General features: G+C 43.5%; 1 protein-coding gene across 2 annotated transcripts in view; it reads right to left on the bottom strand.

The window, feature by feature from the left end:
- JAK3 (Janus kinase 3) overlaps nt 1-14,881 on the bottom strand; it is a 197,953-nt gene that overhangs the window by 48,486 nt on the left and 134,586 nt on the right. For both annotated transcript variants that reach the window (XM_077475550.1, XM_077475549.1), the window contains exon 16: nt 2,858-3,009. In XM_077475550.1, the coding sequence (XP_077331676.1) occupies nt 2,858-3,009 (152 nt within the window). The remainder of the gene's footprint in view (nt 1-2,857; nt 3,010-14,881) is intronic.

The following is a 14,881-nucleotide window of genomic DNA, read 5'->3' as shown; positions in this document are numbered from 1 at the left end:
CTAGCACCAGTGAGCATGAGGACTTATGCCGCATACACACGATCGGAATTCTCATCGGAAAAAGCTCTGATGGTTTTCCCAACGGAATTCTGATGGAATTCGGCTCAAGCTGTCTTGCCTACACACAATCACATCAAATTCCGATCGTTTATAACGCTGTGACGTACAACACGTACGACGGGACTAGAAAAAGGCAGTTCAATAGCTAGTAGCCAATAGCTTTTGTCTCTTAGTTGAATCTGAGCATGCGTTATTTTTGGCGTGTCGGAATTGCATACACTATCAAAATTACCGATAGAAAGTTTTTCCGTCGGGAAAATTGAGAACATGCTATCAATTTTTGGCTGCTGGAAATTTGGACAGCTAAATTCCAATAGAGCATACACACGGTCGCATTTTCCGATGAAAAGCTCTCATCGGTCTTTTTCTGGCCAGAATTCCGATCGTGTGTATGCGGCATTAGGCTTTTACCCTCTGTTTTCACCTGGTGGTCTTCTGGATAAAGGAGCAATAAAGACACCTTTGGAGAGCAGCATTATCAGTCTGGTGGGAGGGGAAGAAGTGTTGTACTAGCATATTTAGATACACAAACAAATTGAAGCCAAACTCCTGCTAACACTTTTTTTAGCAGTTACAGCAACAGTTTTGTTCCATTTGGTATTAAGGTTTTACATAAATAAATAAACGTTGACCAATGTAAGCACTCCTGTCAGTGTTAAATTGTTTGTCTCAACTCAGTAACTTCCACATCTACAAGAGAGCTTGTTCTGTTTGAAAACAGATTTTCTGGATGGATCACCAAGTGAAAATAAAAGAAAATAATTATTAAAGTGATACCTTAGGGATTGCCAAGCAGCAATATATTACATTCTTGGTTTTGGATGTAACACCGCTTAACTACTTGCATATTCTTAACAAGCATTAATTAACCACTTGACTTCCAGAAGACCCCCTTCATGGCCAAAGCATTTTTAGCAATTCAGTACTGTGCTACTTTAACTAGCAATTGCGGGGTCATGCAATGCTGTACACAAGTTAAATTTATTTCATTTTTTCAATCGTTTGAACTGTTATAAATAATTTTTCATTCATGACAGCTTGCTTTCTGTTGACATGCTGTGATTGACTACAGGTACTCACATGACACAGGGTGTTGAGACTGGCCCAGGTACTATGTGATAGCTGTGGGCCAATCACTGCACCTCTACAGAAAGTGCAGCTGTTATGAATTAAACTATGTATCTTAGTGCAGCCTTCTGGAAAAATCAATGCGCTAATCACATAAGCAGGAAATTACATTTTGGGGGATTTTTTTTTACCTAAATGGTGTACAGAAGAACTCCAGGTTGCCAAATTGAAATTAATTTTACAGAAAATTACAACGCTGGAGATTAAAAATTAAAGGTACTTTTTAATATGTTAATTTACAATATAGTTTGTGTTGCAAATATAATACAATATAATTGTATATGCCTTTTTTCTACCCTTTAAGCTTTAAACAAGCCCTCACTAACCCTTATGAGTGCAGGGACTTGGAAGCAATTGACAGTCAAAGTTCAATGGGGAAGCACTGACTGAAATCCTTTCTCTCAACAGCTCAGCTCACCCTGTTCCCCATCCAAGCAGCTTTGGCAGCCCTCCAACTTGGCAGCCTTCCAGTCTTATAATCTCAGATATATACACAAAGCACGTGCTCTAGGTGCTCTGGTGCAATTTCTGATGCAACTTGAGTCCATAGAATTGCAATCACATTATTTTCAATGGTACCCCTTCACATCAATGTGATTTTGAAAACGGTCCCTGTGCTACTTTGGCTCATCTTCAGTGCAATTTGTTCCATAGAATATGCTAACCGCATCCAAATTCACATAAAAGTCGCACTACATAATCGCAATGAAGTTGCATCAAAATCACATTAGTCACACTAGTGTGAACCAAGCCTTAGAGAGGGGCAGGAGGAGCTGAACTGCTTAGTAAATGACTCAAAGTGGATGTAAACCCTCACATACAGTATACCCACTGAAGTGACTAGTCTCAGGTGATACACAGAGATGAAACAGATCCTCCTACATAAGTCGAACCTGTTTATCTGCAGCTCTCTCTCCTCTATAGCCTCCTAAGGCACACATTTTACATAGCATTTCTTAGCTCCAAACGGCAGGAGGCGGGGATCAAATATTACATCCTGCACAGGTTAGAGCAGGAGCGAATGGCCACACCCCTCTCTGGTCTCATAGGGAAGCATGTACAGCTGAGGCTGTCAATCACCTGCTGTGTGCGGGGGGGAGGTAGGGCTGTCCCCTTGCATTGTCTTGTGCAGTGGTCCCTCCACAGAGACTGTGCATTATGAAGATAGCAGAGGAAATTACAGTAGGTACTTTGGATCAAGGCATAGACACTATAAAAAGGATATGCTTTGTTCATTTTTCTTTTCAGAAGTTTACAACCACTTTAAACTATTTTAGTGCCTCTGCTGTGAATGTTAAAGGATGAATTGCTTGCAGCTATAGAGGTCGGTGATGGTTTGTTTTAAAATGAATTTACTGCTTTTTAAGATAATGTAAATAAGTTAACTTTCCTCTCCGTGCACCTTGTGGATCTAACCTCTGTTACTGATTTGTCTTGTAGTAACAAAGGATGGAACCATAATCTTGAATGGAGGACACAGGCATCTGACACTCCTGGGACTTGCTTATGTTATATTGAAGATGTTACTAAGTGTAGGGGATATTACAGGATATAAAATGTTTCTAAAACCTAGTGTAAAAAAACAAGCATATGGCTTTTTACCAATAAAAAGTAACATATGTTGCAAGTAGTCACACCATTAACTGTTTCCATCATTAATAGTACACACCTTCTCTGGTTCTTCTGCATTTAGGGGTACAATACCATCATTAAAGATTTCCCATAGAGTGACCCCAAAGCTCCAACAATCAGACTCTAGAGCTAGGGTTTTGGGATCAGATACACATTCTGGAGCCAGCCATGGAATTCTCTCTAGCAGCACTAGAAATGTAAATAAGTAGGCATTTAAAAAGCATGTTATTATGTAAGTACTGTACACAAAAATGTCTTAAGAGTATTGACATATGTACAATTTTGGAACAATGCACACCTTAACATATGCAGTAAGTTTGACTTTGCTTTGACTTCAATTGCTGCATGCTTGCTCGGTGTCAGAAGTAGGGATGAGCCGAACACCCCCCGGTTCGGTTCGCACCAGAACTTGCGAACGACCCCCGTGTTCGTTACGAACGTTCGAACCCCATTGAAGTCTATGGGACTCGAACGTTCGAAATGGAAAGTGCTAATTTTAACGGCTAATATGCAAGATACTGTCCTAAAAAGGGTTTGGGGACCTGCCTCCTGCCTCAGGGGACATGGGTCACTGCAAAAAAAAGTTTTAAAAACTGCCATTTTGGCGGGAGCACTGATTTTAATGACGATTAAAGTGAAAAAAAAAAGTGAAATATTCCTTTAAATATGGTGCCTGGGGGGTGTCTGTAGTATGCCTGTGAAGTGCCACGTGTTTCCCGTGTTTAGAACAGTCCCTGCACAAAATGACATTAAACGGAAATAACACCATTTAAAACTGCTTGCGGTTTTAATGTTATATCTGGTTCCTGCAATATGGTTGAAAATCATTGAGAAAAATGGCATGGGTAGCCCTCCCTGCCCATTACCAGCCTATTTGGGTCTTGTACGCATATTAAGGGGAACCCCGTACCCATATTAAAAAAAGGAAATGCGTGTGGCCCCCAGGCCCTATATACTCAGAACAGCAGTATACAGGCAGTGCAAACAAGACAGGGACTGTGTAGGTTTGTTGTGTTAAGTTGAATCTGTTTGTAATTTTCAACCGGTACATTTTTAAAGTGTAGCTCCAGTCAAAAAAACTATTTTTAAGCTTTTTGGAAAACATAGGGAAGGGTTATCACCCCTGTATAATTTGTTTTGTCGTCCATCTTTTTTCATCTCACTTGCTGCTGTCTCCTTGCGTTTGCAAGTAGGAGATGTTTGTAAGTTGGATGTTTGAAAGTAGGGGCCTGCCCTATATTATAGCAGTATGTACTGGGTACAGAGCACGCAGACAGCATGCACTATCTCCTAACACTACTGACTGCAAGCTCTATTATTAACCACTTGACCACTGGGCACTTAAACACCCTTAATAACCAGACCAATTTTCAGCTTTCGGTGCCCTCACATTTTGAATGACAATTACTCAGTCATGCAACACTGGACCTATAGGAAATGTTTGTCCTTTTTTTTCACACAAATGGAGCTTTCTTTTGGTGGTATTTAATCACCTTTCAGTTTTTTATTTTTTGTGCTATAAAAGAAAAAAGACCGAAAATTCTGCGAAAAAATGAATTTTTCTTCGTTTCTGTTATAAAATTTAGCAGATTAGTAATTTTTTCTTCATAAATTTTGGCCAAAATTCATACTACTACATATCTTTGGTAAAAATAAGTACAAATTGGTGGATATTATTTGGTCTTTGTGAAAGTTATAGAGTCCACAAGCTATGGTGCCAATATCTGAAAATTGATCACACCTGAAGTACTGACGGCCTATTTCCTTTTTTTTTTCCCACAAAATTGTCATATTATCAGGTTATTTCACACACACAGCATATGCATACCAAAAGACCCTGGAGAATACAATGGTGGTCGTTGCAAATTTTTATCTCACACGGTATTTGCACAGCAATTTTTCAAACGCGTTTTTTGGGGGGAAAAAACAGTTTTGTGCTTAAAAAACAAACAAAAAAAACAGTAAAGTTAGCCCAATGTTTGCATAAAGTGAAAGATGAAGTTATGCTGAGTAAATAGATATCAAACATGTCACTCTTCAAAATTGCACATGCCCGTGGAATGGCGCCAAACGTCGCTACTTAAAAAATCCCCATAGGCGACGCTTAAATTTTTTTTTACTGGTTACATGTTTTGAGTTGCAGAGGAGGTCTAGGACTAGAATTATTGCTCTCGCTCCAACGTTCTCGGCGATACCTCACATGTGTGGTTTGAACACCGTTTTCATATGTGGGCGGGGCTTACGCATGCGTTCGCTTCTGCATGCGAGCACATGGGGACATGGGCGCTTTTTATTGTTCATTTTACTTTATTTATTTTAGTTTGACATTTTTTTCCCCAAAAATATATTTTTGATCACTTTTATTCCTATTACAAGGAATGTAAACATCCCTTGTAATAGGAATATGGGGTGACAGGTCCTCTTTACAGTGAAATCTGGGGGTCAATATGACCCCACATCTCACCTCTAGGCTGGGAAGCCTGAAATAAAAAATAAAAAAAAGATTCTGGCTTTGATCGTACTGGCGAGTTGGTAGAAGCACCGGAGGGCGGTGAGGGGTGGGGGGCGTCTATGGCTGGGTATTTCAGGGTATCACCGAGTATGGCTGGGTATCTCCGAGTATGGCTGGGTATGGCAATTTATGGCAGGGTATTGCAGAGTATTGGCGGGGTATTGGCGGGGTACTACAGAGTAATAGCAGGGTACTGCAGAGTATTGGGGGGTACTCCAGAGTAATGGCAGGGTACTGCAGAGTAATGGGGGTTACTGCAGAGTAATGGGGGGTACTGCAGAGTAATGGCAGGGTACTGCAGAGTAATGGCAGGGTACTGCACTGCAGAGTAATGGCGGGGTACTGCAGAGTAATGGCGGGTACTGCAGAGTATTGGGGGGTACTGCAGAGTATTGGGGGGTACTGCAGAGTAATGGGGGGTACTGCAGAGTAATGGCAGGGTACTGCAGAGTAATGGGGGGTACTGCAGAGTAATGGCAGCGTACTGCAGAGTAATGGCAGGGTACTGCACTGCAGAGTAATGGCGGGGTACTGCAGAGTAATGGCGGGTACTGCAGAGTATTGGGGGGTACTGCAGAGTATTGGGGGGTACTGCAGAGTAATTGGGGGTACTGCAGAGTAATGGGGGGTACTGCAGAGTAATGGCAGGGTACCGCAGAGTAATGGGGGGTACTGCAGAGTAATGGCAGGGTACTGCAGAGTAATGGCAGGGTACTGCACTGCAGAGTAATGGCGGGGTACTGCAGAGTAATGGCGGGGTACTGCAGAGTAATGGCAGGGTACTGCAGAGTATGCACTGGTATTGCAGAGTATTGGCAGGGAATTGAGGGGTTAAATTCGGTGAGCAGCGATGTGGGCACTGCAGATGCAGCCCACATCGCTGCTGACACCGATCTCTTTCCCCTCCGCTGTACCGATCGGTACAGAGAGGGGAGGGAGGAACCGGCGTCATAACATGACGCCGGTTTGTTTACAAGTGATCACTCCGTCATTTGACGGAGCGATCACGTGGTAAACGGCCGCGACGAGCGCCCGTTTACCGTGATCCGTGATGCAGACCCGGCGGTCACGGATGCTCTCGAGTGCGCGCCCCAGGGGGCGCGCGAGAGCAGAATTCTGGGAGGCCGTTAATTAACGGCCTCTCAGAGTTAAACAACCACCCTGAAGCCGTTAATCGGCAATGGGCAGTTGTTAAGTGGTTAAAGCTAGATCACTAGCTATATAGGTGAGGTGAATATAGTGGTGTATACTGCGGTCAGGGCACAGACAACAACCACTACACAGCAGCAAGATAGGAAATCAGCCAAAAACGATCGGTGTGTACTGTGTTGAAGGTACACAGAACACCCACTGCTTCAGATAATAACACACTACACGAGGCCGCCTCAAAGGCGGCCTTATATAGTGTGGGGCGTGCACTACACAGCCTGAGCTATGATTGGCCACAGGCAGGATGCCTGTGGCCAATCATGGCTCTCCTCGCTGCTGGCGCTACGATTGGCCAAGCATGCGGGGTCACAGTGCATGCTTGGCCAATCATGAGCCAGCAATGCACTGCGCCACCGCAGTGCATTGTGGTCCGCGCGCGCCACTCGAATTTTGACGCGAACGGCCCAAACGTTCGGAATTCGCCGAACGGCCGAACAGCCAATGTTCGAGTCGAACGTACGTTCGACTCGAACACGAAGCTCATCCCTAGTCAGAAGCTAGACAAGGGCAGGCAACTAGCATTTTCAGAAAAAAAAAGTTCAGAAATAGTACATGCAACAGGAGGGATTTACTAAAACTGGAGCATGTAACATCTGGTGCAGCTTTGCAAAGAAACCAGATTCACAGGTTTTATTGTCAAAGCTTAACCACTACAGCCCCGGACCAATAAACACCTTAAGGACCAGAGGTCTTTTTCCAATTTCGCACTGCGCTGATTTAACTGGTAATTGCGCGGTCATGCAATATTGCACCCAAACGAAATTTGCATCCTTTTCTTCCCACAAATAGAGCTTTCTTTTGATGGTATTTGATTGCCTCTGCGATTTTTATTTTTTGCGATATAAATGGAAAAAGAAAAAAGCGAAAATTTTGAAAAAAAAAGATATTTTCTTCTTTTTGTTATAAGAAAAATCGAATAAACTAAATTTTAGTCATACATTGAGGGCAAAATTTATTCAGCCACATGTCTTTAGTAAAAAAAATGTCAATAAGCGTATATTTTTTGGTTTGCGCAAAAGTTATAGCGTCTACAAACTAGAGTACATTTTCTGGAATTTACACAGCTTTTAATTTATGACTGCCTATCTCATTTCTTGAGGTGCCAAAATGGCAGGGCAGTACAAACCCCCCCCAAATGACCCCATTTTGGAAAGTAGACACCCCAAGGAAATCTCTGAGAGGCATGCTGTGTCCATTGAATATTTATTTTTTTTGTCCTAAGGGATTGAATAATGACAAAAAATTTTTTTTTTTACAAAAAGTTGTCACTAAATGATATATTGCTCACACATGCCATGGTTATATGTGGAATTGCACCCCAAAATATATTCCACTACTTCTCCCGAGTATGGGGATACCACATGTGTGGGACTTTTTGGGAGTCTAGTCGCGCACGGCACCCCGAAAACCAATCACCACCTTCAGGATTTCGAAGGGTGCAAATTTTTGATTTCACTCCTCACTACCTATCACAGTTTCGAAGGCCATAAAATGCCAAAATAGCACAAAACCCCCCAAAACGACCCCATTTTGGAAAGTAGACACCCAAGCTATTTACTGAGAGGCATGTTGAGTCCATGGAATATTTTATATTTTGCCACAAGTTGCAGGAATATTACAAACTTTTTTTTTTTGCACAAAGTTGTCACTAAATGATATATTGCTCACACATGCTATGGGCATATGTGAAATGACACCCCAAAATACATTCTGCTGCTTCTCCTGAGTACAGGGATACCACATGTGTGGGACTTTTTGGGAGCCTAGCCGCGTACGGGACCCCGAAATCCAAGCACCGCCTTCAGGATTTCTAAGGGCATACATTTTTTATTTTACTCCTCACTACCTATCCCTACCTATCATAGTTTTGAAGGCCATAAAATGCCAAGATGGCACAAAACCCCCCCAAATGACCCCATTTTGGAAAGTAGACTCCCCAAGCTATTTGCTAAGGGCCATGTTGAGACCATTGAATATTTTTTTTTTGTCCCAAGGGATTGAATAATGACAAAAAATAAATAAAAATTTTTTTTTTACAAAAAGTTGTCACTAAATGATATATTGCTCACACATGCCATGGTTATATGTGGAATTGCACCCCAAAATATATTCCGCTACTTCTCCCGAGTATGGGGATACCACATGTGTGGGACTTTTTGGGAGTCTAGTCACGCACGGCACCCCGAAAACCAATCACCACCTTCGGGATTTCTAAGGGTGCAAATTTTTGATTTCACTCCTCACTACCTATCACAGTTTCGAAGGCCATAAAATGCCAAAATAGCACAAAACCCCCCAAAATGACCCCATTTTGGAAAGTAGACACCCCAAGCTGTTTACTGAGAGGCATGTTGAGTCCATGGAATATTTTATATTTTGCCACAAGTTGCGGGAATATTACAAACTTTTTTTTTTTTGCACAAAGTTGTCACTAAATGATATATTGCTCACACATGCTATGGGCATAAGTCAAATTACACCCCAAAATAAATTCTGCTGCTTCTCCCGAGTACGGGGATACCACATGTGGGGGACTTTTTGGGAGCCTAGCCACGTACTGGACCCCGAAATCCAAGCACCGCCTTCAGGATTTCTAAGGGCATACATTTTTTATTTTACTCCTCACTACCTATCACTACCTATCACAGTTTTGAAGGCCATAAAATGCCAAGATGGCACAAAACCCCCCCAAATGACCCCATTTTGGAAAGTAGACACCCCAAGCTATTTGCTAAGGGCCCTGTTGAGACCATTGAATTTTTTTTTTTGTCCCAAGGGATTAAATAATGACAAAAAATAAATAAAACATTTTTTTTTTTTACAAAAAGTTGTCACTAAATGATATATTGCTCACACATGCCATGGTTATATGTGGAATTGCACCCCAAAATATATTCCGCTACTTCTCCCGAGTATGGGGATACCACATGTGTGGGACTTTTTGGGAGTCTATTCAAGCACGGCACCCCGAAAACCAATCACCACCTTCGGGATTTCTAAGGGTGCAAATTTTTGATTTCACTCCTCACTACCTATCACAGTTTCGAAGGCCATAAAATGCCAAAATAGCACAAAACCCCCCAAAATGACCCCATTTTGGAAAGTAGACACCCCAAGCTATTTACTGAGAGGCATGTTGAGTCCATGGAATATTTTATATTTTGCCACAAGTTGCGGGAATATTACAAACTTTTTTTTTTTGCACAAAGTTGTCACTAAATGATATATTGCTCACACATGCTATGGGCATAAGTCAAATTACACCCCAAAATAAATTCTGCTGCTTCTCCCGAGTACGGGGCTACCACATGTGGGGGACTTTTTGGGAGCCTAGCCACGTATGGGACCCCGAAAACAAAGCACTGCCTTCCGGATTTAAATATAAAATGCTACCAAAAAAACTGTTAGCGATCGCAGGGATCAGGCCTGACTCTGCGATCGCTGCAGTTATGTGTTTAGTGTTTTGTAAGTGACAGTGATCGATCGATACTGCACTTGGGTGGGCTGGGCAGAGGGGCAAAACGCAGGTGCTAGCAGGTATCTGGGCTGATCCCGCTAACAATGCGTTTTTTTGGAACCCTGAACTGCTGGGGACGCTAGTATAGATCTGATCAGATCAGATATTGATCTGTTCAGATTCTATACCACTACAGGAGGTTTATGCTTTGTGTGTGGGTGTTAGCGGTACTGGCACTAACCTAGCGCTGCCTGGGGCGACGCAGACCCTGACCCTAAAACCTAATTGATATCACCCGCCGGGTGATCAGGGGGTTAAACCTTTATTGGGTAATAAATGGTGGGTGCCCTGATGCTATAAAAAGCAAACTAACCAGAGTCACCCGTAACACTTATACGGTGATCAGTGGTGAAAGGGTTAACTAGGGGCAATCAGGGGGTTCAAATTTTTATTAGGTAGTATATGGGGGTCCCTGGCGCTATATAAAAACCTGACGGGGAACCTAAATAACTAACTGGCTAACCAGCGTCCCCAGTGACACTTATACTGTGATCGCTGGTGAAAGAGTTAACTAGGGGCAATCAGGGGGTTAAAACCATTATTGGGTAGTATATGGGGGTACCTAACGCTATAAAAACCTGGCGGTGAACCTAAAAAAATAACTAGCTACCTAACGACACTAGTGACACTAATGCAGTGATCAGAAAAACTATCGCTTAGTGACACTGGCAAAAGGGGGTGAAAGGGTTAACTAGGGGCAATCAGGGGGTTAAAACCATTATTGGGTAGTATATCGGGGTACCTAGCGCTATAAAAACCTGGCGGTGAACCTAAAAAAATAACTAGCTACCTAGCGGCACTAGTGACACTAATGCAGCGATCAGAAAAACGATTGCTTAGTGACACTGGCAAAAGGGGGTGAAAGGGTTAACTAGGGGCAATCAGGGGGTTAAAACCATTATTGGGTAGTATATCGGGGTACCTAGCGCTATAAAAACCTGGCGGTGAACCTAAAAAAAAACTAGCTACCTAGCGACACTAGCGACACTAATGCAGCGATCAGAAAAATGATCGCTTAGTGACACTGGCAAAAGGGGGTGAAAGGGTTAACTAGGGGCAATCAGGGGGTTAAAACCATTATTGGGTAGTATATCGGGGTACCTAGCGATATAAAAACCTGGCGGTGTACCTAAAAAAATTAATAGCTACCTAGCGACAGTAGCGACACTGATGCAGCGATCAGAAAAATGATCGCTTAGTGACACTGGCAAAAGGGGGTGAAAGGGTTAACTCTAGGGGCAATCAGGGTGTTAAATCTTTATTGGGGGGTGATAGGGGGCTACCCTGGACCTAACACTAACTGCCCTGACAGTTTTAAATGCAGTGATCAGTAAAGAAATGATCAATGCAATCAGTGGCACTGTGACTGGGGGGGGGGGCAGGGGGGATCGGGGGGCGATCGGGGGGGGGGATCGGGGGGGGGGGGTTTGTGTACCTATGTGTACCTATGTGTCAGTGTAGTGTTTTGGTGCACTTACTTTTAGTCTTCTCCTCGTAGTCCGGTCAAAAAGACCGCCCCGAGGAGAATGACATCACTTCCTCCTTCCTGTGTAAACAATACACAGTGGGAGGAAGCTTGTCATTGGCCAGGAGCGATCCAGAGGGGGTGGCCAGAAACCAACGGCCATCTCCTCATCACGGATCGCTCCTGGAGCGAACCAGACCGCCGTATCCAGCGGGAGGGGGTCCGATCGGACCCCCCACCCGCTGGAAGGCAGGCACGTACATGTACATGCTTGTGCCTGCCTGTGCCATTGTGATGACGTACAATGGCAATACGGCGGTCCTTAAGTGGTTAAAGTGATACTAAAGTCTTAATTATTTTTGTTTAAAAATAACAATCATGTCATACTTACCTGCTCTGTGTAATGGTTTTGCACAGAACAGCCCAGATCCTCCTCTTCTCGGGTTCCCCGCTGACAATCCTTACCCCTCGCTCCTGGCCCCACAGCAAGCAGTTTTCTATGGGGGCACCTGAGCCAAGCCACTGCTCTGTGTATCCATTTGGCCCCGCCCCCTCTCTCTTCTCATTGGCTCACTGACATTTATTGACAGCAGCTGTCCACAGACTTCCTGGCTATTGCTGGATCGAGAGGGAGTTCAGTTAAGTATTATGGGGGCTGAGGTGGGCTGTTGCACAAGGAAGATTTTTTATCTTTACCACTTCAACACAGGCAGGGGCGGCTGGTGCTCAAAATTTTTGGGGGGTCGCAAAAAAAAAAAAACCCCATCAATTGCAGCCTCACTTTGCCCATCAAACGCAGCCACTTTGCCCATCAAACGCTGCCACTGTGCCCCAAATGCTGCCACTATGCCGCAAATGCTGCCACTGAGCCCATGTGCTGCCACTGTGCCCTGTGTGCTGCCATTGTGCCCCGTGTATGCTGCCACTGTGCCCCGTGTATGCTGCCACTGTGCCCCTTGTGTGCTGCCACTGTGCCCCTTGTGTGCTGCCACTGTGCTCGGCACTTACCTTGTCTCTACTGTGCAGCGGGTGACGGCAGCAGGAGGCGAGCGGTGACCGGTGTCCTCCAAATCCGACCCAGATGTCTTCTCCCGCGCTCCTCCTCACATCTTCTGCAATGATTGGACGCCTGGTAGGCGTCCAGTCACAGCGCCTGTGATTTCAGACAATCAGGTGACATGTAACACAGACCCGGAAACCTGATTGGCTGAGAGGTGGGTCAGTGTTAGGGAAGCGATGTATTCGCTTCTCTAACACAACACTGTGTAAACAGTGAACGCACAGCAGTGCGCCTGCTGTTTACCCATTTGTAAGCCTATTAGAGCCGACAGCTCTAATCAGGCACTTCCAAAGAAACCCCACCACTGTAATTCAGATGCCCGGCATCCGACAAGGGGCCAGACACCTGAATAGGGGCGGCAGCGATGACAATAAATAGATTCATGCAATGCATGAATCTATCTATTGGTCATAGAGCGGTGCTGGAGAGGGGGGCGGCGCTCCTGCGGCCTCTATGTACGCACCACCACAGAATACAGGGGACTTATACACCTTCCTGCCCAGACCAATTTTCAGCTTTCAGCGCTGTCACATCTTGAATGACAATTGCGCAGTCATGCGACGCTGTACCCAAACAAAATTTTTATAATTTTTTCACATAAATAGGTCTTTCTTTTGGTGGCATTTGATCACTACTGGGGATTTTATTTTTTGCACTACAAATACATTTTTTTTCTTAATTTCTGTTAAAAACTTTGTAAATACCTTTTTATTGCTATTTGTCTCATGTGTCTTCCTCTGCAGTTATCTGTATACTTCAAGCACTTGTATGTGAAATGCACTTGTTAGTGTTGGTAGTGCCTGTTGCGCTACACAATGATGTCTCTATCCTGTTTATTATGCTCAATAAAGCTGCTTTTTGAATTAAAAAAAAAAACTTTGTAAGTAAGTTTGTTTTCTCCTTTACTGATAGGCATCGATAAGGCTGCGCTGATGGGCACTAATTAGGCGGTACTGATTGGCACTGATGATGAGGCACATATATACAGCACTGATGGGCACTGATAGGTGACACTGATAGGTGTCACTGATGGTCACTGATAGGTGGCACTGATGGGTGGCACTGGTGAGTGGTACTGATAGATGGCACTGTTAGGGGGCACTGGCAGGCATCATTGATTGGCATTCCTGGTGGTCCTGGGTGGGCATCCTCAATGGGTCTGCACTGATAATCAATGCGCTGATCAGGGGAGACCCCCCCCTATCAGGAGAGCAGCTGTTTGGCTCTCCTCTACTAACGTCTGACAGACGCTAGTGAGGAAAATCCGATATACGGTTCTTCCTGTTTACACTGTGATCAGGCAGCAGGAAAGGTGAGTGTTCTTTTGAAAGGACAGCTTTTTGGCTATTTAGATTTTCCTGACAAGCACTTTAAGGCTCCATTCACATCTAGGCGCAGCCTGGATCATGGGCAAAATCGCAGCGGTATTGCCTGCATTCCCGAATCGCTGCAAATCGCAGAGTGCGCTTGCAATCCCCATAATTTCCAATGGCACCCCGATCGTGGTGTGATTTTGGCCTGATTTTCGTCTAACGAATTGTAAGATCGCGCAAAAAGAATTGTGGTACGCCTGTCGCCCAAAAGAAGTTCCAGAACTTCTTTTGGGCGACAGGTGTACCGCGATTCTGTTTGTGTGGAGGGGTACTCATTTTTGCAAGTGCGGTTGCTCCAGAGCTTAGTAAATGAGGTAAAGATTTACCTTAAAAGAACACCCAATCACATGCAAGGAAAATAATAAACAACTGCATTTGTGCTTGCACATGCCCGAATGAGGGAAGTCAGCAGAGCTTCTGCTCATTTACTAAGCTCTGGAGCAGCAAAAGTGGACAGTCTATTTGCCTTTAGTATACCAATCCCTGTAACTTTCGCACAAACCAATTACACTCATACACTGGGATTTTTTTTTTAACCAAAGACATATAGAAAAATAAATAAAGGGTCTAAATGTATGAAGAAATTCAGTTTTTTGATTCTGTTATTGGATATGTTTTATAACAGAAAGTAGAAACATTGCTTGTTTGTTTTTTCAAAATTTGCAGGCTTTTTTTAATTTATGTAATAAAAAAATAAAAAACCCAGTGGTGATCAAATTTTTTCTATTTGTGTGAAAATATATATATATATATATATATATATATATATATTTAATTTGAGTAAAAGCAGTGCACTGCTGGATAGCAAAAAAAATGCCTTGGTCATGAAAGGGAAACTGGGGAAAGGGAAATTTGTAAACTTGAAAAAAGAATGTAAAAATAAAATTGACCAAAACTTTTATAGCTTCCTTTGAAGCAGAGTCAG

The sequence above is a fragment of the Lithobates pipiens genome, unplaced genomic scaffold (genome assembly GCF_037356315.1).
Source record: "Lithobates pipiens isolate NorthernLeopardFrog02 unplaced genomic scaffold, aLitPip1_a1.2 Scaffold_13, whole genome shotgun sequence".
Lineage (NCBI taxonomy): Eukaryota > Metazoa > Chordata > Amphibia > Anura > Ranidae > Lithobates > Lithobates pipiens.
This window is presented reverse-complemented; position numbering and strand designations above follow the sequence as displayed.